The sequence below is a fragment of the Mytilus californianus genome, unplaced genomic scaffold, assembly GCF_021869535.1.
Source record: "Mytilus californianus isolate M0D057914Y unplaced genomic scaffold, xbMytCali1.0.p SCAF_8, whole genome shotgun sequence".
Taxonomy (NCBI): Eukaryota; Metazoa; Mollusca; class Bivalvia; order Mytilida; family Mytilidae; genus Mytilus; species Mytilus californianus.
The window spans coordinates 107,223,503-107,250,032 of NW_026262734.1; the positions used below are offsets into that span (position 1 = coordinate 107,223,503).

The 26,530-nt window shown below is 31.5% G+C and overlaps 1 protein-coding gene across 3 annotated transcripts in view; it reads left to right on the top strand.

Annotated features, from left to right (window-relative positions):
• The window catches only part of LOC127711749 (zinc transporter ZIP12-like), a 58,332-nt gene that overhangs the window by 19,980 nt on the left and 11,822 nt on the right, over positions 1-26,530 (top strand). Inside the window, exons 1-5 of one of the 3 annotated variants that reach the window (XM_052217863.1) lie at positions 10,141-10,226; positions 22,780-22,816; positions 24,047-24,222; positions 24,899-25,031; positions 25,615-25,670. In XM_052217863.1, coding sequence (XP_052073823.1) covers positions 22,798-22,816; positions 24,047-24,222; positions 24,899-25,031; positions 25,615-25,670 — 384 coding nt within the window. In that variant the 5' untranslated portion in view covers positions 10,141-10,226; positions 22,780-22,797. Of the gene's footprint in view, positions 1-10,140; positions 10,227-17,066; positions 17,143-22,779; positions 22,817-24,046; positions 24,223-24,898; positions 25,032-25,614; positions 25,671-26,530 lie in introns of those variants that run through there. The other 2 variants (XM_052217864.1, XM_052217862.1) reach the window with 2 other exon arrangements.

Sequence of the window (26,530 nt, forward strand, 5' to 3'; positions counted from 1 at the left end):
CAATTTACCTCAATTTGGGATAGACTCTTGAATTTTGAGGAGTCAAAATAGGATGAACGGATCATATAAACCCGAAGGCAAATATAATACAAGCCCAAACGAAAAAATATAAACAAGTCTAAATTGAAAACAACGTTCAAACCTATGATTGCGTTGGATAAAAACCGCAATTTTTATACGTGTGCATGCAAAACAAATTTCTTGTTAGAGGGGTCTAAGTACAGCACAAACAACATTTTCCAAAAGACCAAAAAAGTGAAAAAGTATATTTTAACAAAACGCAATTGACTAACAGGTCGAACAACAAATGTTCTTAAACCCTGCTGACTGCCATTGGCGATTGCCAAATAAACGGATCACAGATGTAATCAATGGATCTTAATTAAATTTTTAATACTAAACAGAAAACAATAAACTTGCGGAAAAGATGACATACCGCAAACAAAAGGTGCAAAGGTTTTTGTACACCATATCCGGATTTCGACAATTAATGTCTCTTCAGTGATGTTAGGAATCGAAACGGTATTTGGAAAGCCATACAATTTACCTTAATTTGGGATAGACTCTTGAATTTTGAGGAGTCAAAATAGGATGAACGGATCATATAAACCCGAAGGCAAATATAATACAAGCCCAAACGAAAAAATATAAACAAGTCTAAATTGAAAACAACGTTCAAACCTATGATTGCGTTGGATAAAAACCGCAATTTTTATACGTGTGCATGCAAAACAAATTTCTTGATAGAGGGGTCTAAATACAGCACAAACAACATTTTCCAAAAGACCAAAAAAGTGAAAAAGTATATTTTAACAAAACGCATTTGACTAACAGGTCGAACAACAATATGTTCTTAAACCCTGCTGACTGCCATTGGCGATTGCCAAATAAACGGATCACAGATGTAATCAATGGATCTTAATTAAATTTTTAATACTAAACAGAAAACAATAAACTTGCGGAAAAGATGACATACCGCAAACAAAAGGTACAAAGGTTTTTGTACACCATATCCGGATTTCGACAATTAATGTCTCTTCAGTGATGTTAGGAATCGAAAAGGTATTTGGAAAGCCATACAATTTACCTCAATTTGGGATAGACTCTTGAATTTTGAGGAGTCAAAATAGGATGAACGGATCATATAAACCCGAAGGCAAATATAATACAAGCCCAAACGAAAAAATATAAACAAGTCTAAATTGAAAACAACGTTCAAACCTATGATTGCGTTGGATAAAAACCGCAATTTTTATACGTGTGCATGCAAAACAAATTTCTTGTTAGAGGGGTCTAAATACAGCACAAACAACATTTTCCAAAAGACCAAAAAAGTGAAAAAGTATATTTTAACAAAACGCATTTGACTAACAGGTCGAACAACAAATGTTCTTAAAACCTGCTGACTGCCATTGGCGATTGCCAAATTAACGGATCACAGATGTAATCAATGGATCTTAATTAAATTTTTAATACTAAACAGAAAACAATAAACTTGCGGAAAAGATGACATACAGCAAACAAAAGGTGCAAAGGTTTTTGTACACCATATCCGGATTTCGACAATTAATGTCTCTTCAGTGATGTTAGGAATCGAAACGGTATTTGGAAAGCCATACAATTTACCTCAATTTGGGATAGACTCTTGAATTTTGAGGAGTCAAAATAGGATGAACGGATCATATAAACCCGTAGGCAAATATAATACAAGCCCAAACGAAAAAATATAAACAAGTCTAAATTGAAAACAACGTTCAAACCTATGATTGCGTTGGATAAAAACCGCAATTTTTATACGTGTGCATGCAAAACAAATTTCTTGTTAGAGGGGTCTAAATACAGCACAAACAACATTTTCCAAAAGACCAAAAACGTGAAAAAGTATATTTTAACAAAACGCATTTGACTAACAGGTAGAACAACAAATGTTCTTAAACCCTGCTGACTGCCATTGGCGATTGCCAAATAAACGGATCACAGATGTAATCAATGGATCTTAATTAAATTTTTAATACTAAACAGAAAACAATAAACTTGCGGAAAAGATGACATACAGCAAACAAAAGGTGCAAAGGTTTTTGTACACCATATCCGGATTTCGACAATTAAAGCCTCTTCGGTGATGTTAGGAATCGAAACGGTATTTGGAAAGCCATACAATTTACCTCAATTTGGGATAGACTCTTGAATTTTGAGGAGTCAAAATAGGATGAACGGATCATATAAACCCGTAGGCAAATATAATACAAGCCCAAACGAAAAAATATAAACAAGTCTAAATTGAAAACAACGTTCAAACCTATGATTGCGTTGGATAAAAACCGCAATTTTTATACGTGTGCATGCAAAACAAATTTCTTGTTAGAGGGGTCTAAATACAGCACAAACAACATTTTCCAAAAGACCAAAAAAGTGAAAAAGTATATTTTAACAAAACGCATTTGACTAACAGGTCGAACAACAAATGTTCTTAAACCCTGCTGACTGCCATTGGCGATTGCCAAATAAACGGATCATAGATGTAATCAATGGATCTTAATTAAATTTTTAATACTAAACAGAAAACAATAAACTTGCGGAAAAGATGACATACCGCAAACAAAAGGTGCAAAGGTTTTTGTACACCATATCCGGATTTCGACAATTAATGTCTCTTCAGTGATGTTAGGAATCGAAACGGTGCATCACATAATAACATGTTCTCAGAATTATCTAGTCGATGATAATATTTTAACATTGCTAATATAATATAAAAATACATTGGGTATCTCCCTAGTTCAGAAGTCACAGCAAGATTACTGGATTTTTTGTTTACATCTAATACGTATCTCATAAATTTGATGTATGATTTTTCAGATGTACCATTTGAAAACACTTTTTCTAAAATATATTGATAATTTTTCTTACATGCAGCTGACTTAACTGAAAACATACCCCAAACTTCACATCCTTAGGTTAGAATTGGCTCTATAGTATGTTCATATAAAGTTAGTAAAGTTGAAACACTAGGGTTTGAAGATGACATACACTGTTGTAATTTAAAATATGCTTTCATAGACTTCTTGTACAATTCATCTTTACATTGAAAAAATTTCCCACTAAGTATAAATGTGATGCCCAAATATTTATAATTATAAGTAAACTAATAGCTTTCTAACCTAGGTAAAAAGAGAGATTAAAATGTCTCCCTGCTTTATTAAAAATCATACCTTTTGTCTTGTTCTCATTTAAATTTGAACACCATTTAGAAGAGTAATTATTAAGTATAGTTAACCTCTCTTGCAATCCCTCTGATGAATCTATGATAATTACCATCAGCATACATTAAACAATCAACCCGTTTGTTATTAACACTGACATGGTTTGCACAAGAAGAGAAAACATCCTGGAGATCATCAATAAAAAGTTTGAATAGTTGGGGCTTAAAACATCCCCTTGCCTCACTCAACTAAATGATCTAAACAATGGAGTTGATTGGTAGCCAATTTGACACATAGCTTACTTTTATTAAACATGTTTTTTTTTAACTATAGCATAAAACTGTCCTGCTATGTTGTGTTGAAGTATTTCATATTGTATACCTGTATGAATAACAGAATCGAATGCTTTTCTGAGATCTACATAGCATGCAAATAGTTTACCATTTTTGTTATTGATACACTTGTCAATTAATGTCTTTAGAACAAAAAATGTGATCGGATGTTCTCGATTTTTTTTAAATCTAATTTAACATTTACTTATGATATAATTTTGTCAAGTCTATTATTTAGAACCCAATTAAATAATTTACCTATGCAGAAGTTAATAGCAATACCTCTATAATTTTCTGGTTTGCATGGTTCTCCAGATTTAAAAATCTGGGTGATATATGCTGATGACCATTGTAAGGGAGCTACCATTTAATTTTTATGGGGGGGGGGGGGGGGGGGGGGCTAGGATGAAATTTGAAAACAATAGGCAGGACAGGAGTTTTGAGTAAAAAAAAAGGCAGGATGAGATTATTTGCAAAAAAAAAAAGGCAGGATGACAATTTATGTAAAAAAAAGTCAGGATAAACTAAAAAAAAAAAAAGGCAGGACCGAATAGAGTGAAAAATAAAAAGGCAGGACCGAATAGAGGGAAAAATAAAAAGGCAGGACAAAAATTTTCATCCTAGCCCCCCCATAAAAATCAAATGGTGGCTCCCTAAAGGATAAAAACCTGTTTAAAATACAGTATTATTGTTTTTTTAACAATGGAACTAAAACTGATGAACCTGTCTTTAACATCTCTTCATGAATACCATCTAAACCTGATGTTTTTTTCCATTTTTAAGTTTGCTCACAGAATTTGCAATTTTTTTATTTGAGATTCTAAAATCTAATTCACAAAATTGTTTAACTTTCTCTAATTTTTCTACCTCAGACCTTATTTCATGTATTCTATTACTATGGGAATCTGATGACTTATTAAGCTAGTCTGAAAAATATTCATGCCACTCCTCCGGCTTAGCTGAATCTAGAATATTATCATTTTTAGATTCTTTAAGTAAATTTATGAGTTTCCAATATTTCTTGGGATCATAATCCCTTGACTGATTAGCTGATCTAAAACTTGTTGCTTAAAATGTCTTTTTTTTTTATATCTTTGCAATTTGGTGTATTACCTGTAACATTTAAAATATGATCCTTTTATAATTGAATTAAAAGGATATTTAGAAAGTGATGCTCCTTTATCCATCGAAACTGTTCTTTTCTTCTTTAAATCTGAATCAAAATATTTACATTTTATGGTCTTTTTTTTTTATTTTTCTTATTTTTTTTTAAATACAAGCTTTTAAGCAGCTGTCTTTAGTATATCAGCAAATGGCTGCTTTTTCAGAATCAAAATCTTGTTTTAGAAAATCATCTATTTTAGCCTTACAGAGTGGGTAACATACTATATATAGTAGAGCATCTCTAAATTTTATTGGACAGGTGAAGAATTACTCCAAATGTATCCTCCTGTCAAGTCGGTCATATTAATATTACATTTTGACGAATTCTTAATATAAGTTACCATAATATGAATGAAAGTGTACAATGACAGTCAGAAAAAGTTGGTAAAAAATCTGAAAACACAAAACTAAGTATATTTGACATTAAACTTTCTGATACTATTACATAATCGACAACACTAGATCCGACTGGCTTATGGCAAGTGATCATGAATTTACCAAATAAGTTACCAAACATTCTTCCATTCAAGATTCTCATATTAGTTGAAATACAACATTCTGTTAGTTGTTTACCTCTGGTATCTATTTTCTTATCATAACTATTTCTAATTTCTTGTACAATGTCATATTCATAGGTATTACATAAGGGTGTGTGACTATCATATATATCATTTTCTATACAATCTGGTTCTGCACCTAACCTGGCATTTAAATCACCACAGAGTATAATGCTTCCTTTCATTTTGTATTTACTAGACCACACCCGCGACATCGCGGGTCCGTGACTGAATTGAGTTATCTAATCATGTATAAGCCTTATTTTTAATCTGGATTTTTAGTATTCGTATTGTCATATGATAAAGTCATGTTGATTATAAGAGGCACTGTTTTATCTGCTTTCAAAATCTTTCTGTTTGAACCCGTCGACATGGAACTTACTAATTATTTGTAGTATTTATTATTTGAAAAACAAAAGGGCCTGGAGTGGTGTAATTTGAAATCAACGTTATTGTCCTATATTAGTTATATATAAAGTTGAATTCTTTAATTCCCTCCACTCCCATTTCGATGTAGTAAAACAAAACTCAACACATAAGTAATGATAATCATATTTTGGCACAAATAAACATTTACAATCATACATATGTCATAAATAATTTCTCACTTAAAGTCCATATCAATTATAAATATAACTTCCAAAATATATAAATGCACCAGTCACATCCCAAAAAGACATCAAATTCATCAATCTGCATTATCTGAAAAAGACTAACATCTTCGATTTAATAAGGTATAACGCATGTACAAAAATATTCAAGTAATACAAAAACAAATGGGCGGGAGGGTGGGTAAATTAAACGTGTTGAATTGACCAGTAAACTAATTCAAATGACCTGGGAATATAAAATTTGCCAGAAATGAACAGATATTTCTATCAACCAATCAAAGGAGATTAAAATACGAACGATAAATTATGCATACAAACAGGTAACGAGTAATGTCGAAACTATCCGCGATGGAATTAAGCATGTTTAATTAATAAAAAAATTACCAATTCCCTCCACTCCCATTTCGATGTAGTAAAACAAAACTCAACACATAAGTAATGATAATCATATTTTGGCATAAATAAACATTTACAATCATACATATGTCATAAATAATTTCTCATTTAAAGTCCATATTAATTATAAATATAACTTCCAAAATATATAAATGCACCAAACCAACGGCCACTATAAAGTGTCCAGTGTTACATAAAAACTACACTATACTATAAACATACCTAATAATACAAACAACAAACACTGGAATCCTGCAAACTAATAGAGGTTCACAGGTAAACCAGATGTAGAAGTAATGGTCTAGCCCAGCTTTCTTGACCATCATCTTCTGAAAAATAAAGTTAAAAACCACAAAGTATCTTGATCAAAAAAGTACATGTAAATACAATATTCTAATTACAAATGATTAACTACACCTATAAAAAAGTTTCGTATAACAGAAACGTCAAAATAACTTAAATGTAATCTACCTTTACAAAAACATTTTCTTTTATAAATAGATCCTGGTTGCTGAACAAATTACTTGTACGTTTTAACAAATAAAATATTTCTCTTCAACGTTAACTTCGCCAATTCTTTATTACAAGCTATAACAGTTTGTTTTGTGTCATCAAAATCTATGGGTCTTGGCAAAATTGCTGAAACTATTATCTTTAAAGACGGTAAAGTGTTGCAAATAAAATCAATTAAATTATTGTAATATTGAATAATTAATTTGCTGGATAAACCATTCCCAACATCGTTTGTGCCTACATACAATAACAAATGTGTGTATCTTCTCAACAGTGCTTTAATGTCTTTCACAAATTGATGAAGTGTGTATAAAAAAAAAATTATACTAGCACCAGATATAGCATTGCATTCCAGCCAGTTAATGTTATTTACATATTTGCAAGTAGAATCTGACAACAACAAAACCTTATTTTTTGACACATTGTCTACAAAAAAAAAACAAAAAACAAACAAACAATTAAATGGGAATTTCCTCAGCCATAGCTCGTGACAATTTGTCATGTAAATCAAATTCTAAATAAACTTTATAAGCGTCACTACGCCAATCCCCGTGAAATTGTATTAACTCAGAAGGAATTTTACTGTGAAAAGCCCATGTAGCCCCTCCTCTGCGAAAAGAATGAGAGGAAAATTTAGAAGAATCTAACCCACACATTTCTAAAATGTCTCAAAGTTTTTTCTAAAAAATTGAATAACATAAAATTTTATTGCCTTTAGCTTGTGGAATTAAAAAGGCGGGGCCATCAACATCGGCTGGTACTAGAGTGCACATACGATTGTAAGCATTATACGGACATAGCGGTGAATCTTTATCTTAACCAATGGTAACTCAAGTTTCCTATTACCAAATTAAACGTGTTGAATTGACCAGTAAACTAATTCAAATGACCAGGAAATATAAAATTTGCCAGAAGTGAACAGATATTTCCATCAACCAATCAAAAGAGATTAAAATACGAACGATAAATTATGCATAAAAACAGGTAACGAGTAATGTCGAAACTATCCGAGATGGAATAAAGCATTTTTAATTAATTAAAAATTCACCAATTCGCCGTTTTTACGTCAAGCCGGCTAATAAATTGGAAACTGTACCTACGCCTTTATTTCTAGTCTGGATTTTTATTATTTGTATTGTTATCTTATAAGGTAAAACTGATTAAAAAACTACAAACGGAGACAATGTGACAATGATTGAATATTGAATAGTGTCAACCCTGTATAATGACGAAGTTTAGGTGTGTTAATGACCCGTGACAAAGCAAATGGCGGTGCGCCTGACAGATGCGGAACGTACAGATTAGGTAATAGGTAACAGGTGACATATACTATGGTATCGGTATCGACCCGGAACTTGTTAATTATTGATAATATTAATTACGTGGAAAACAAAGGGGCCTGGAATGTTGTAATTTTAATCAACACCATTGTCCTATATTAATTATTTAGTTAATATAAAGTTGAATTCTTTGATACGTCGAGTGAGCATGCACGAAAGCGTAAAAGAAACGGATCGATAACGGTCTCCGAATTTCGATATTTTCTCAAAAAATGGCGTTTTCTGTGGAAAAAGATTGTTTCAAGGACAAATTTAGGAAGTACAAAACACTACATTTATACGTCATATCACAAATATTTCTGACTTTGTATGGTTTCAGAGGAGTTGCGGTTCAATGAAATCGGTCTCTGCCTTTAGTAGTATAGATTAATGATATCTCTTTCAATTAAATCTAATATGTCATCATCAGTTTGATGTAAATAACTAGAGGTACTTGATATAATATACGCTAAATAGAGGTAAATATCTTTCGCAAAGATAACAAGTGAAACTGCGATCGAGATACTGCTCACTGATGATACCCCCGCCCAAATATGCATTTATAATATTTAAGTTATTGTAAAATGATGTAAGTTTTCGGTAAACAGGAAGTTGTTGAGTGATGAATCTGAAAACGCATCACACGGTACAGGTGACTCATATAAACCCTGAAACAAAATTTCAGAAATCCATGTAATGTAGTTCCTGAGAAAAATGTGACGAAATTTTTCAACTTGGGTGTCATGTGTAAAATGATGTAAGTGTTCGGTAAACAGAAATTTGTTGAGTGATGAATCTGAAAACGCATCACACGGTATAGCTGACTTATACAAACCCTGAAACCAAATTTCAGAAATCCTTATGATGTAGTTCCTGAGAAAGATGTGACGAAAAATATTCATGGGACGGATGGACGGACTGACGTACGTACATACGTACGTCCCAAAGTTGGTTTCCATTCTCCACTTTAGTTTGCCTCAACCAAATGTTATGAAACTTATACAAAATGCTTATTACCACAAAACACTGATCAAATTTGAATTTTGGTAGCGTCACTTTAACCGTTCTAGAGTTATGCCCCTTTACAAATGGAAAAAATGCTGAATGTTTCATTTCCGTTCTCTTACATTTGTTTGCCTCAACCAAATGTTATGAAACTTATACGCAATGCTTATTACCACAAAATACAGATCAATTTTGAATTTTGGTGGTGTCACTTTAACCGTTCAAGAGTTATGCCCCTTTACAAATGGAAAAATTGCTGAAATTTTTGTTTTCGTTCTCTAACTTTAGTTTGCCTCAACCAAATGTTATGAAACGTACACACGATGCTTGTTACCACAAAACACAGATCAAGTTTTAATTTTGGTGGCGTCACTTTAACCGTTCTAGAGTTATGCTCCTTTACAAATGGAAAAAATGGTGAGTTTTTCGTTTCCGTTCTCTAACTTAAGTTAGTCTCAACCAAATGTTATGAAACTTATACACAATGCTTATTAACACAAAATACAGATCAAGTTTGAATTTTGGTGGTGTCACTTTTACTGTTCTAGAGTTATGCCCCTTTACAAATGGAAAAATTGCTGAATTTTTCGTTTCCGTTCTTTAAGTTTGCCTGAACCAAATGTTATGAAACTTATACAATGCTTATTACCACAAAACACAGATCAAGTACAAATTGGGGTAGCATCACTTTTACCGTTCTTCAGTTATGTCCCTTTATAAATTTATCAGTATGATATGCAAGCGGGGGCATCATCTGTGTCCCATGGACACTTTCCCCATTTATCTAAATCTATTTATGAAACTTGATAGCATCGCCAAATTGAATTTGAACCGATTACTATTTATTTCGGTCAGATAATTAACGTTTAGGGTTGGTATTTGTGCACTATGAAATATAACGAAACTTCCTCTTTGAATTTTCTATAAATAAAATGTTTACTGGGTAAAAACTTATAAATAGATTTGTAAAATTTGTTTATGATATACCGTCATTTCTACGCATTTTTTTACTATATAACAAAAACTCTGAACTCTTTTTTGACAAACAATCTAGAATATAAATTAATATATGAAGTAGCAACTTTAAATAAAAGTGCTATTTACCATATTATCAATAAAGTTTGAACAGGTAAGTAATGTGTTATTTTTAAACAACATGTAAATGAAAAATAAATTAAAGGGTATAAGTCAATGCAAACAACAAAGGTTATTGATAATAGTATGGCAAGAAAACTTTTTTAAAACTTCATCATTAATCAGAAAAATTAAAATTTTCTTAAAAAATATTTTTTAAATCTAATTTTTCAGATTCATTTTTTTTTCATAACATCGAATAATATTGACGTCCCAAAATAGCTATATGCATATCGTAACTTGTGAATTTTCAATATATCTAAGATTGATATAAAAAAAACCACTAAAAATTATTATAAGATCTACATATTCTTTCGTCTAGCTATTGATGAAGATGTTATGATAATCTCATGACAATCGTTTCAAAAGATAAGACTACAGCATTCTCTTTTAACTTATTTCCATAAACTAATTGAAGGAAAGTATTCAAAATGAAATTGATTTTTTACTCATGCTGCAATCTTTTTTATATAACAAATTTAGACACAAGCTAATTTAGACAAAGTTAGAATTTTGAATGTCTCTTTGGTATCTTCCGTGCCTTTTTTAAAATAAACTTTTGACTAAACAATACAAATGTTAACATAATAGTGTAGCTTTTACCTGTAACCGAAAGTATGAGGGGCAGTTTAGATTTCTTTATATCTAATTTTAAGTTCTTTGTGATCCAAACGTATCGTCTATTTGACTTATAGAAATAATATGATACATTTTTACCTTCTTCAGTTCGATAATCACAAACTTACACATCAACCAAATAACATTCTTTTGAAGTTCCTTACCCATTAATATTTTGATTACGTTCTGTTTCTTTATGCAGGTTGTTGACACAAAAACTTTTAAACTAGAGTTATAGAACATTTTATGCAGTTACAGTTCTTCTTTTGAATTGGTTCCGTGTAGGATTGGCGTTTTCAATAGTTTATCTACAGTTTCTCCAACTAGATTTGTTTTTACATTTTGACGAAAGATACGTACGCTTGACGAATCATCCGCAAGACCCGTTTGAAGGATCCATTATCATGATTATTTTAACTTTTGAATTCTTTTTTGAATATGACATATTTATGTAATCTCAATCAAGGCTGACATGGGATTTAGATGCCGTTTCGCCTAAATGTTTGCTTATCGAGGACCATTGCATGTCAGACAAAGACACATGTCATGAATGTTCGTGACGTAGACGATAAATCAAAAACATTTGCTTAACATTGGTTGGTTCGCCATAAGAAGTACCCCTAAAATAAGATTCAGTTCAATTACCCATCCCCAATTCTTTTTTTCTTTTTTTACGTCATGCACTGCATTATTTATCCCAAGAAAGAGTATACCAAGGCAAATTTATTGGATGCCTACCCCCCCCCCCCCCCCCAAAAAAAAAAACAAAAAAAACATAAATATAATAATACTTCCTAAAGACCTAAAATTTGAAACCTCCAAATATTGTTAAAAAAATCACCAAAAATATAAGATGGGGCTCGTTTAATAACTTTTGTTGAGATTCCTGGGTATTACCTCGTAAAGTCTTGTAGTGAGAATACCCGAGTTAGATACAAGTCTTTAAGCTAACCCGTGGAATCGTTATTTCTTTTTCTTCCATGAATATTAACTGTTTAATCTTCAGTATCATTATACATATGGTGCAAGTTAGTTAATGTGCTTTTTTATATACATTCAAATATTCAAATGAAGGGCGAATTTAGGAGTTGGGCACACCCAATTGGCAGACATAGTTCTTACCTCCTATATTTTCCGTTTTTTTTTCAGTATAATTTGTTGCTAGTTGAAATAGATAATAAAATCATTTGGAGAACAATAAGGCAACGACCAGTTGACTTTCAGGGGGATTTTTTCCCGTTTATTGAAGCATCTTTGTCTTCTAAATCTTGATAATCCACGCTGATAATTTGATGATGACATACCTATTTATTAATTGTAACATGAATGGTAATTTTTCCTTTGATCTTTAAGTGAGTTAACTTTTGTTATTTTTAGACGAGTGCGTTAACTAAATGATTTTTTAGTTATTGCACAATTCCGCCGTTGACCGCTTCTCTTTAGAATAGCAGAGAATGGGAGGAGCTTAAACCAGTGCTCTAACTTCCATCTCAGGAGTTGTTAATGCACAGTCTGGCTCCGCCTCGATCTTTCGAGAAGTAAATAATGAAAGAATAAAACAAAATGTAATAGGAAACTATAAATTTTCCCACTGTTATTTTTGGTTGGATACCTCTTTTATTGTGTCGAAATTAATAATATTCTGAAAAATATGTCAATAGATGTTTAATAATTTTCTCCATTTTATAAAGGTCTGTCTCCATCAAATATTTATCCCAGGACCTTACACGCAATCAACAACCATTTCAATCATTGAATCGATATTTTTCCAGAGAAGGATAGTATTACATATCTTCATAATTGGTATTAGACAACTTTTCCTTCTTATCGCAACGTTAAAGCTCCTTTGTAACTACGCGTCCTTTTCGGGTTTGAAGGCAGATAAACATCGAATAAAATTTTGCGACTCATGACACCCCTCTCAAGAATTTTCTGGGAGAAAAAAAAACTATTCAATAACATATCTAGTCTGAATCCCACGGTAACAATTCATATAAGTGTACCTGTATCTGGAATACAAATCCAAATGACATCTGCTGCATGAAATCAGATATATTACAAGTAATAGCTTTTCTAAAAAAAACTAGCCGTATTTAGCTGAAGAAAGTGGAAGATGTTTTCGCTTTGTAGTTTAATTCATTCAGAATAGCCTTGTATATAAATTGTAGTGGATTACATAACTTATAAAAAGCTTATACAATTTTTTAGATTTACCAAAATCTTTTTGGGGGGAATGTATTAATTAACACTGGAAACGGAGGGATAATATCTTAATCATCTGTGTTTGTAGCAAACTTTTGAAATTTTTTTTTTTATTTCAGTTTTTTTCTGATAGATGGACTTAGTTTTTTTTACAGTTAACATTTACAGACAGTCTGGTATTAAATTTTTTTTGACATTTTTAAACCTTCATGGATTGTTATGAAACTTGGACATAAGCTAATCTTCAAGACCAGGAAAAAACATCTAAAGAAATAGTTTGAAATTTTTTTTAAATTCTTTATTCTGATAAATGGACTCACTTTTAATTCAACATTACACTTTACACTGATAGCACAATCGCAGGCGAGACTCCTGTCCTGCCTTTTTTTTTTAATTTCATCATTTCATTTGTGCACAATAAAACGAACTTATTCTTCTCGAAAATAATAGTTAAATAAATAAGTATAATCTACCTGTATTTGCCTGAGTTTACCTGTAAAACAATGCGCGCAAATGTAATCAAAAGCTGCGCGCAAACGTAATGAGCGCAAATGTAATGCACCGGTTGAAAAGCACTGCAAATAGTTCCAAAAAGATGTTTCACATACGGTCAAGGCGATCTGTGCCTTGGTAGGAAAAACCTAAGTGTTTCGAATAATTTAACATTTTCTAACCATTAAATTTACAGCAAATGAACGCATCAATGATAGTTCATGTCAACAGACGAACATTTTGAGTGAAAACACAGGAATAACATTTATTTGACTTAAATCGGAGTAAGACCTGATGAATCTCTTGTTATGCGAGCGTACTTTCCCGTTTCAAAATTCCATATTCCATTGTGACATATACAAGTTAGTGTCAAAGCAAGAAAAATGGTAATGAAGTTAGATTTCAAAATTAAGAATCTGGTAGAGTAAAAACGTCATATATTCATTAGACGTATGGAGGGCCATAGTAATATAATAAAGTACACACCAAATTTAATCAATTATATATGAGTTGTCTCATTTGCACTCTAACATGTACCACATCTTATGATGTCATTTACAGTCTAACCAGGATGTTAATTATTTCGGTCAGGTATTTAAGTTCGTGTTTATATTAAATGTTGTGTAGAACGACACGCCCTCGGTTTTTCTTGTCAATAAGAATATATTGTTGACAGGGTAAACATCTAACGTTTTTGTACTTTTCCGTTATTTCTACGCATTAGTGTATATATTTAAACATATATATATTAAATGTCTAAATTAGTTTATAAAATTTTACTTGTATTAAAAATAGCAACATCGATTAAAGTGGTATTCAAACTATAAACCGGTACGCTGTTTGTTATTTAAAAAAATAGGACGCTTTGTAAGATATTGGGACAAAAACTAATCCCTTTTTTTTCTTTGTATATTTTTTTTTCTTATCTATCAACCAAAATGATATTTGTTATTCATTGTAATTCAATTATAATGACACCTTAATAAAAGATCTTTCACAAACCATATGTCGGTTGGATTCAATACTAGTATTTTTTTCAAATTGTGTCGCACATATTGGCTTGATCACTGCTCATATAAAATAAAAGCCTCATTCAGAACATTTCTATTGAAATTTAGATATGATCAATACTGTAGCGTTATTAGAAAAAAAGATATTTTACTACAAGAACTGTTAATCAAATATGCTGATTTAAGTAAAATATACTTTCTGCTGAGGATGTAGTTCATTTAATATTTATCAATCTCTATGCGTAAAATTGTCATTTCAGATTAATAACGTCAATTAAGACATCGTTACGTTGTATTCTAATATGACGTTCTTCGTTCGATTTGGAAACAAATCCATGATCTAATTTCAATAAAACATGGGCTGCACGTGATTGACGTCACAATTGAAATTGCAACGTCAGCTGTGTTTTGAACAACGCCGGAAATCAAAATGTACATTTCTCGCTAGGAAATTAAATAAAATCATTATTAAAGTAAGTTTACACGTATCTGTTTATTCCTTTATCGTGAAACGGTTGATTTTCTTTAACGTTTTGGCTTCATCAAATCAAAATGGATGCCTTTTGATCGCGTATTATAGGTCCGCTTCGAAGTACACAAGTTCTAAATTTTTCTATTAGAATCGAAATAATTCTATCATGCCATGCTCTATGCTAATTTATACATGGGTAGGCATTATATTTGTCAACATTTAACACCTCGCTAACGCTCGGTATAAAGATATTAACAAATTTAATGCCTACCCATGTTAAAATGAGCATAGAGCATGGCATGAAAGAATTATTTCTAAAACATTGACACCAAAAAATGACATTTCTGCACAAACCTGTGTTTTTTTGTTGTTTTTTTGTGCCGTGACATTGTCAGTTTGTTTTGACTAATGAGTTTGAATATCCCTTTTGTGTCTTTTGCCTCTCTTGTATTAATTAAACACACAAACGGCACCTTTTCAGAATAAAACACACAAACGGCACTTTTTTTTAGAATAAAAGACACAAACGGCACTTTTTTTTAGAATAAAAGACACAAACGGCACTTTTTTCAGAAGAAACCACTAGTAAATGGATATTGAACAAACAAAGCCATTTGATTTAAACTTTAATTGATTAGTCATATTTAGACTTACAGTTCGTTTTGGTTGGTTTTTTTTTTACATATCAGCAATTCAGAACTATATCAGTGTCTTTTATAGAAAGAGTACGTAGCTGAACAAAAATAAATACTAGCGCTTAATTGACTGAAAAGTCAATATACAGTAATGGATTGACTACAAGCGAAATGTTAGAACAGTACTAGATTTATCGCTGACAAGATATCTGAACAATAACTTTCACACTTTACAAAGTTACTGTGAAACTACCTATTCTAGAGGTGGCGTTAATCAGATGTGGATACTAAAAAAATCCAAAGATCTTTTAGAGTACATACAATCTAAGACTCTTTCACCTTGCAACAGTATTAACATATTTGACTATTTAAATAATTTTAATCGAAAATAAATGATTTGGATATCTCCGTTTTCAATGTTTTTTCTGCCTTTTGATTATTTTACTAAGAATTAATATCTATAACCTAAGAAAAAAGCATGCGCTGTAACTTGGCAGTGAGCGACTGGATTGAATGTGAAATAACCACGTGTGTGTTTACAAAATTTTAGGAGTTTCGGCTATTTATAGATAAGTGTTACCTGTGTACCGCTATGCATGATTGGTAACCAGGCAAAATCTAATTGATAAAATAAGGAGTTTAAATCCGACACTCTACGGGATTATCAGAAACTTAATAGGTTATGATTGTCCCAACCAATCAACGAACTTCACTATTATAGAGTCAGTAATTATCTTCCAATCAGATAGTAAGAAGCATTCAGCCCGCAGACTGTGCATCGTTCAACTCTTAAGACCGTCTCCGAGGAGACGGTAATCACACTACTTTTTATATATGGAAAAGTACAGTAAAGTTTTATTGGTCAGCATTTAACCTTTGTCGTGTGTCATAGCCCATTAATGTTACAAATCATATATAGCCACGCCTTACTCATAAACATAGTTAATCCACTCAACGCTACGCTTTTCTTGAATTAAATACGTTAATTCGTAAAAGACATTCTATCTTTATAACTTAAACAATTTTGAATTATCTAGTTTGATTTAGAATTTCAAACTTCATTACATCCCAACTCCATAAGTGGGGTGAGTTGTTAAACAAGAGTGGGGCGATTTTTGAGAAAGTGGTGATTTAGTGTAGGCCAGTGGGGCGAGTTGTCATGGTTTCATATTTAAACATCGTGTTCGGGGGACATAAAGGGTATATACTATATAGTAATATATAAAGTATATTATAATGGTTGTGTGGCGTTCTAAACTAGATTTTATGTATTGTAAATGGTTTTTCGTCTAATCTAAAACAGCTGGTATGTAAAATATCCGGCCATCGGGGTGATCTTACACTGACACACCGCGTCCTCATGGGATAACTATTACAGAATATCATTAATTAAAAATGTTAATGGTGTAAGCATGAAAAAAGCATGCTTGAACAATTCCCGCGGAAATGTGTGTCGTGGTTAACATAAGCAACGTATCGAACGTAAGTGTACTTTAAATTATATTTCTTTATTTTCAAAAATTAGATGCATAGTTTATGTGCGATATGCTTAAATTTTTAAAGATTCATTGATTCATAAAAAATACCGTTTAACCGGATTAAAAAAAGACTCGGTATTATCGTGGGAATGAAATACATGCTCCCTTTTGTCAAAATGTAAGAAGGCTCTATTAAGGATTAACATACATTCATGAGGTGGTCAAGTATATTGTAGAATGTGTCTCTTTTCATCATTCAAAGCAATACGGAGACTTATACACGTTCACTCTTGGATACAAACTTCTTTGCTTGACAATTATCTGTATACAATTTTCTCTAGGTTATGATATTTATGTATGAAAAATCTTTTAGGAGTTCCCAGGGATAGTAAACCCGACCAATAGTAACAAACCCCTGTGGCCAGAGTGTCTTACCCTATGGATACACTTGTTCTCTCTTCATTATAGTTCGTGCTATTCTGTTTGTCATCACACCTATGTTTGACTGTTTATACCTTGATTTATCCTTTATTAATCAATATAATGAAATTTTATGCGACTGTCATGCAAGTGAGAGGTTTAGTTAGCTATAAAACCAGGTTTAATCCACCATTGTCTGTTAATATCTCATTATGTTAGATATAAAAACTCATCAAAAGTGCCACCAGTCTTATAACTTGGGTCGCCAGATTCCATTTTAGTCCGCAAAAGACTCATCTTTGGCGCTCCAATCAAATCAGTTGCATGGATAAATAAAATACGAAGTTAAAATGCACTGCAAATAGTTCCAAAAAGTTGTTCCATATACGGTCAAGACGATCTATGGTGTGGAAAAAACTTCGTGTTTCGAAAAATTCAAAATTGTATAACCAGTAAATGTACATAAAATGAACACTTCAATGATAGTTCATGTGAACAGACGAACATTTTGAGTGAAAACATAGGAATAACATTTATTTAACTTAAATTGGAGTAAGACCTGATGAATCTCTTGTTATGCTAACATACTTAGTAGTCCTTTGTTCATTTATGTATCATTCTCATTTTGCTTAGTTTCTTTTGTTACCTATTCTGACATCGGACTCGGAGTTCTTTTAAACTGAGTTTTACTGTTCGTGTTACTATGTGTTTCTTTATTCTACATTGGCTAGAGGTATAGGGGGAGGATTGAGATCTCACAAAACAGGTTTAACCCCGCCGAATGTTTGCGCCTGCCCCAAGTCAGGAGCGTCTGGCCTTTGTTAGTCTTGTATGTTTTTTAATTTTAGTTCATTTATATCTTTTGGAGTTTAGTATGACGTCCATTTTCACTGAACTAATACACAATTTTATTTAGGGGCCAGCTGAGGACCATCTCCGGGTGCGGGATTTTCTCGCTGCGTTGAAGACCCATTGGTGGCCTTCGTCTGTTGTCTGCTCTTTGGTCGGGTTGTTGTCTCTTTGAGATATTCCCCATTTCCATTCTCAATTTTATTTCCCGTTTCAAAATTCCTTATTCCATAGTGACATATAAAAGTTAGTTAAAATGTCATATATTCATTAGACGTATGGATGGCCATATTAATACTGTAAACACCACATTTAATCAATTAGATATGATATAATTTACAGTTTAACGAGGATATTAATTATTTCGGTCAGGTATTTAAGTTCGTGTTTATATTAAATGTTGTGCAAAACGACACGACCTCGGTTTTTTGTCAATAAGAATATATTGTTGACAGAGTATAAAACTAACATCCTTTGTACTTTTAACGTTATTTCTACGCATTTGTGTATATATTCAAACATAAATAATGTCTAAAATAGTTTATAGATTTTCACTTGTATTAAAAATAGCAACATAGTAACCAACTAAAATGTACCAATAACGTATAAACTGGAACGCTGTCTGTTATGCAAAAAAAAAAACCTTAGGGCGGTTTGTAAGATATGGGGACACAAGTAATTCTTTTGTTTTCTTCTTTGTATATTTTTTGTCATATCTATCAACCAAAATGATATTTGTTATTCATTGTAATTCAATTATGATTAAAAGTTAATTGTTCAGATAACAATTGATGGTCTTTCTACATTACATTTCTAAATAATTGATAAGAAGCTACTTCCGGTTAATCCAAAGTTACTATTGGCATCCAATAATAGGTTTCTTCATACTAATTTAAAAAAATATATAGATTCTATATACTTTTGACTAAAACTTGGGAGATAATTTGCTACTTCCGGTTACGAAAATGTCATTTCTGGTCTCATATGATAGCTTACTTTCCACTGATTCCGAAAATATATGGCTTTTATATATTTTTCTTTCAAATAAGGGAGATAATTACATGTAGCTACTTCCGGTTTTCAAAAGGCGAAATTAGGTGTCATTAAAGGTAATTGTATGTTGATTTTTAAAATACATAGTTTGTAAGTATTTTTTCCGTGAATTACAGAAAAAAATAGCTACTTCTGGTTTGCACAAGGTCACTTCCGGTAGATATTTTTTAAGGTCATATGTCATTCAACCCTTTGGAAAAGACAATGTGGCTTTATCATGTACCAGAATGAAGTTATATTTGATTTACCTTAAATTTTAACATTTTAGGGGCCATAACTCCTATAAAACATCATCAGATAGCTTTGGACCAAATATACCACTTCTTCTTCTCAACAACCCAAACATTTTGCATCAATTTTTTGTATCTAGCTTTCATAGTTTGAGAGGAGATGCACACACTATCAAAGGGCAAAACTTAGAATATGACCTTGACCTTTGACCTTTTTTCCGCTAAGTATGTTGATCGTTTAATATTTATCAAACTCTATGCGTAAAATGGTCATTTCAGATTAATTACTTCATTACATGTAATACATTGACACCCCTAAATGACATATCTGCACTCACTTTCAACATCAATCTTTATCATATTCTATTCAATTACCAATAACATTAAGTAAAGATAGCCATGACATGAACAAAGAAAGGATTGAAACATTAATCAATTACTGTAATTTTATGTGCCAAAATAATGACCTTTATCATTTTTCAATACATATTTTACCTTCAGTTGTTTAATTACTTATAATCATTCATCGTTTTTCGTTTTTTTGCCGTGGCATTCTCAGTTTGTTTTGACTAATGAGTTTGAATGTTCCTTTGAATCTTTTGCCTCTCTTGTATTAATTATTTACCTTTAACTTCAACCGCTGCAGCATAAGTAATATCACCCACTACCAAACAGTCTGAACCCAAGTCAGTGTTCGAATTCTTGCATTCACGCACATAGACAGTCGCGATTTACTACAACATGCATTCAAGACGAGAGAGTAAGTCTGGTATGAAACACAAAAAAAGGACATAAACGGCACTTTTTATAATAAAACCACTAGTTGATAGATATTGCACTAACATATCCATTTGATATGATTAAAGCTTTAATTGATTTGTCATATGTAGGCTTTCATAGCTTGCTGTGTGAGCCAAGGCTTCGTGTTGACGACCGTACTTTGACCTATAATGGTTTACTTTTATAAATTTTGACTTGGATGGAGAGTTGTCTCATTGGCACTCATACCACATCTTCTTATATCTATTTCAGCTTGTTTTTGGTTGTTTTTTTTACATATCAGCAGTTAAGAACTATTTCAGTGTCTATTATAGAAAGAGTACGTAGCTGTACACAAATAAATACTAACGCTTAATTGACTGAAAAGTTCGTGTTGCTGTTGTACCTCTATTTGTGACATTTTTACCTATTGTGTCTGTCTGTTTGTTCACACATCGTTGGCAATATAATGGAATTTGATGCGACTGTCATACAAGTGAGAGGTTTAGCTAGCTTTAAAACCAAGTTTAATCCACCATTTTCTACATAAGAAAATGCCTGTACCAAGTCAGGAATATGACAGTTGTTATCCATTCGTTTGGTGTGTTTGAGCTTTTGATTTTGCCATTTGATTAGGGACTTTCCTTTTTGAATTTTCCTCGGAGTTCAGTATTTTTGTGATTTTACTTTTCAATATGCGCTACTGTAGTGGATTGACTACTAGCGAAATGTTAGACCAGTACTAACTTTATCGCCGACAAGATATCTGAATGATAATTTTGACACTTTAATTTACAAGACTTATCATCAGAATAAATTACATTTACTAATAAACATTTCTCAGGATTGCATCGCTTCAAAATTGTGACCTAAGCGTTCAATAAACGTATTTTCTGCTGAATTGATTTTGATAATAAATTCTTTTCTGTTTCCTTTCTTGTCATTGATAGAGATAAAACGGGTGAAGATTATGCATTACAAAACTAAACCTAACAGGTTTATGTACGCAAAGTTGGATCCTCGTCACTGTTTGTTTATATTAATGTCCAAGGATCTTGGGAAGTGTTTTGTATAAATATGTATGTACTCAAGAACGAGAATATAAAGTTCGTATTGTACCTTTCCCTGTCTTCATGATGAACGATTACGCAACTTTAAAAACTGTTGTAAAAATTTCAAAAAACGTTTTCGTTCTCAGCTTGTGGATATTTTTTCTTTTCACGAAAACGAATGACATCAGTTATAGAGAACAATTACCCAAGATTATTTTTTTATCAAAACTAAATATATATTTAGGTATTTGGGGTATATATACGGAAGCCCATTTAGGACCTCCCAAAAATATATATTTGAATTCGAAATCACGAATTTAAATCGATATCACGAATTGAAGAATTCGTTTTAACTGATTAAATTCGTGATAACGAATTTCCGGAATTAGTTATAACAGTTTTTGTAATTCGTAATAACGAATTAAATTCGTTGTCACAATTTTTTGTAATTCGAGATAACGGATTAAAACCGTAATAACGAATTTTATAAATCGTGATAACGAGTTGTATAAATCGTGATAACGAATTGTATAAATCGTTATAACGGATTGAATTCGTTATCACGAATCCGTAGAATTTGTAATCAGTTATAACGAACTTGGTCCGTTATCACAAATAACAATAATCTGTGATAACGAATTTAATCAGTAATCACGAATTTCAAAAAAAAAACTGTGATAACAAATTACACAAATTCGTGAGAACGATTTTAATCTGTAATAACGAATTATAAAGTTCGTAATCACGTTTTTAATCCGTTATCACGAATTACAAAAAATGGTGATAACGAATACAATCCGTTATTACGAATAACAAAAACTGTTATAACTAATTCCATAAATTCATGATAACGAATTTAATCTGTAATAACGAATTCTAGAATTTGTGATAACAATTTAAATTCGTGATATCGAATTCGAATTATATTTTCGGGAGGTCCTAAATGGGCTTCCGTATATATAGTAAACAAGATGCGAATTGTGATGAGTATGACTTTTTTGTCCTATTGAATAGAAACTTGTCAATTGGTGAATATAATATTTTACGCCCAAGTTTCTTTTAATATACCATTGTTCGATAATTGAATATGTTATATCAAACTTTACTTATGATAAACTATGAATGTAATTGAATCACATATTTTATAATAATACTAGTTATTACTATTATTATTATTATTATTATTATTATTATTATTATTATTTTATCATTATTATTATTATTGTATTGTGATTGTACCATAAAATAAAATGAATGGTATGTTTTTATTGGTTTCAGTGATAATATACTAGTAAAATGCCTACTACAGCTGAAAGTAAGTTTAAATAACCTGTAATCATGTGCAGTAGATATATTAAATACTACAAAATGCAAAATAACAACTGGTGTATTCTCATAGTAGTGATTTATGATAAAGGCTTTTATCTCCACTCTTCCGGATCGAACGAGGCTGTCCATTGTTTAGTTTGATCATGTTGCACAAACTTACATTTGCTCTGTATTTTTGAAGGCCATTATTTGTTATCATTATTCGGTTGCCATGTATGTTCTATTTGTTTTCAAATTGTGCCATATAAAATTTTCAAATTTGTTTTAGAATTTTGAATTTTAAGAAAAAGTAGGTTTTGAATGGTTTTGAAAAAAAGAAATGCTAAAACAAACGTCATGATCTCACTCTCAATTTCCATGTCAATTTAAAATTATTTGTAGACCGCTATCGCTTGAATAAATGTTACAGCTTTACTTGGTACCTTGATAGCAATTGTTGTTTTGTTGCAGTTATATTCATTTCAAAAAAATATTCTAAATGACTATTCAAAGAATGTGGTTTTCAAGCTCATATAATAAGTTGCCGTTATTCTTTAAAACTCATTGATTTATTTATGAAGAAGATTACATGAAGATACCAATGGGAGATAACACATCATAATAAATCGAAAAAAAGAAGGACAACACCACGACCAAAAGGAAAAGACAAAAAACAGAATCCAATAAACACGTATTTGTCTACATAAACCGGAAATGAAGGACTGGATTGCAAATACGACAAATGAAACATATTCGTTATAGTATGTGACACATATGTTACTCTTCCGGAGTACCTGAATTCATCCCAGGACTTTTGCAGGGTTCGTGTTCCTCAATCTTTATTTGTCTGTGCTATGTTTTGTTATTGTTGTTTGTCTTTGCGTCGTTTTTCGTTTGGCCATGTGTTGCCTAATTTTATCGGAGTTGTGGTTTTCTATTGCCCCCTTGGTGTCTCCTCTGTTTTTTGACAAATTAATAGCGACAGTTGATTACCGATGTTCAAATCTCATAAATCCGTTTAGATTGCCAGCAATGGAAATCGAACCAACTAGAAATTACTTTTCTACAAAAATAGCATGTGTTCAGCAACTGGATGGGGGTCGTTTAAACATAATAAAAGCACTGCAGACAATATTTCCTTGCTTAAAATCATCTTTGTACTTCATTTTGGTTATTTTAACTGAATCTCAATATATATTTTCAATACATTGTTAATACTTTAATGTATTTCTTTCAGTCTATGGTTATGGTATCTTAGCTAATGCAATATGTTGCGTATGTTCTATTTGTGGAGCTGCCGTTTTGCCATGTGCTAAACGGTTCTCAAATGCATACCACGTGTTTTTGTCTGTTTTTATGGGTTTAGCTGTTGGGACATTGTTTACAGGGGCAGTGGTTCATCTTATTCCTGAGGTGAGTTCAATATTTCATCTTGGCAAGGTCATCTGAATTGGACAGATTAAAATAAGAAATATGAAAAAAGAGTATGTTTTTTGTAACATTTTGTAATATATTCAGAATAGTACTGTATTAAAACGACAAAATCGTTGTGGCACAATATCTTACAATTGAAACATTCCAAAACCTATATATTTAAGTGTTTATTTTTATTCATTCACGTGATATAATGCTGCGTTAAGAATCTAACAAATAATGTATATAGTATGTTATAATATCATTACAAGATAACAATATATCAAAAAACTTTGATTTTATTTTAGTTTGATTTATTCATTTTATTTGTCTCTCAAAAAAGTGTAAATGTAATACATTGTTGTAATTTTCCATGAAATGTTGGGGCCCATTAAATTCTTTGGTAAACATACACCTTCAACTTCAGTAGAAAATAAGTAGACACCAAATAAATCATGGAGCGTAGTTAAACTTAACTCATCATGTTGATAGATAATAAAATAGAATCACTCCCTGAATTCCATGAACCAATGGTTTGAAAATTTTTCGATATTTATGTATCGAGAGAATATAAACAAGTATATTTTGTTCTTTTTTCTGTTTATGTTATAGGCTTTAAGAGTTCCCTTTTTTTTTTCTTTTTTTTTTAAATTTTTCATTCTTTTGTTTTATATAGGCTTTAGGTGTCCATGGGCATTCTGATCACGAGCATGAACACGAGGATAACAGTACAGAACACGGCCATGACGATCACGAAGCAGGGATCCATGTTGAAAATTACATCTGGTATACAATGGTTGTATTACTGGGTAGGTGTTATTAAGTAAGCTTTACATAAAATAAAGTAGTATCCTATAGTATTATTATAACTATGAACAAGGACTCAGTGATCACCATATAAAAACAATCAAACGGACATTTCTGTACCAACAACAATCAATTTTAAGAAAAAGATAAGCACTTAAAATTCGAGATTTGATGTATTTAAGACAAATGTACATGCAAGAACGTTTATCATTATAATTTTTTTATGCAATTTCTATGTAACTCTTCAACTGTTTCAAAAGAATTTATTCAGTAATATTTCAGGAGATAAGAGATTGAAACATTATTTTTTTTCGATTTTCAGTTCAAGTTTAACATACCACAGCTGTATGCTATACTTGAAAACAATCTGTGAATAAACTCATCATAGATACCAGGATTGAAATTTTGTATTTGCGCCTGACGCGCGTTTCGTCTACAAAAGACTCATCAGTGACGCTCGAATCACTGAAATTACCTTTATACCGTATCTTGACCTTAAGCTTATTAAAATATAACAACGTTAATATTGTATTTGAATTTAATTTGATTTTCATAAAATGAATTACTTTTTTATATTTTTTATAGGAACGTACGCATTTTATCTTCTGGAAATGATAATGACTTTTCTGAAAAAAAGAAAGGTAATTGATAGATGTGTATGTGAGAGTTTTTCTTTTTTTTTCCTTTATTTTCTTTTCTTTTTCTTTTTTTTCTCTTTTGTTTTGGGGAGGGGCCTGTTAAAAGTTTTAAAAGCTTATAATTTATAACATTATTGTATACTTTCGACATCCACCTCAATTATACCTTACGAATATTTTATTAGAAAGAGTCTGAATCTTTCTTGTAGATTATCTATGAATTTATCCGGTTACTCTTTCCTTATGATTGGAATACACTTGTTTTAAAATTCCATGACGGATATATTCTTCTTCTTCTTCTTCCTCTTCTCTTCTTCTTCTTACAAAATAAGCTACCTGGTAAGTAGCATGAAAAAAACAGTGATACTATCGGGAAAAGGAAAGAAGTTTTCCTTTCGTTCAGTTGGTTGACATATATAAACAAGAAGATTTGGTATGAGTACCAATGAGACAACTCTCCATCCAAGTCACAATGAATAAAAACTTAACAATTATAGGTCAAAGTACGGCCTTCAACACGGAGCCTTGGCTCACACCGAACAGCAAGCTCTAATCTATATAAAAAACGAGAAACGAGAAACACTTATGAACCACACCAACAAACGACAACCACTGAACAACAGACTCCTGACTAGGGACTTCCTCCTTTTTGATTTTAGCTTGGAGTTTGGTATTATTGTTTATTATGCTGTATTATTATCATACTATATATGATTGAAAGTTACTTAAATTAACAATTCAGTGGTGATTTAATAGAAACATGAAAACTACAAACAGGCGTTTTATTATTACAAATTGTTACCAATTAAACCTCCTGTACAATAAATACTATTATCTTATTGTTACTCTTTTACTTTTTGGCT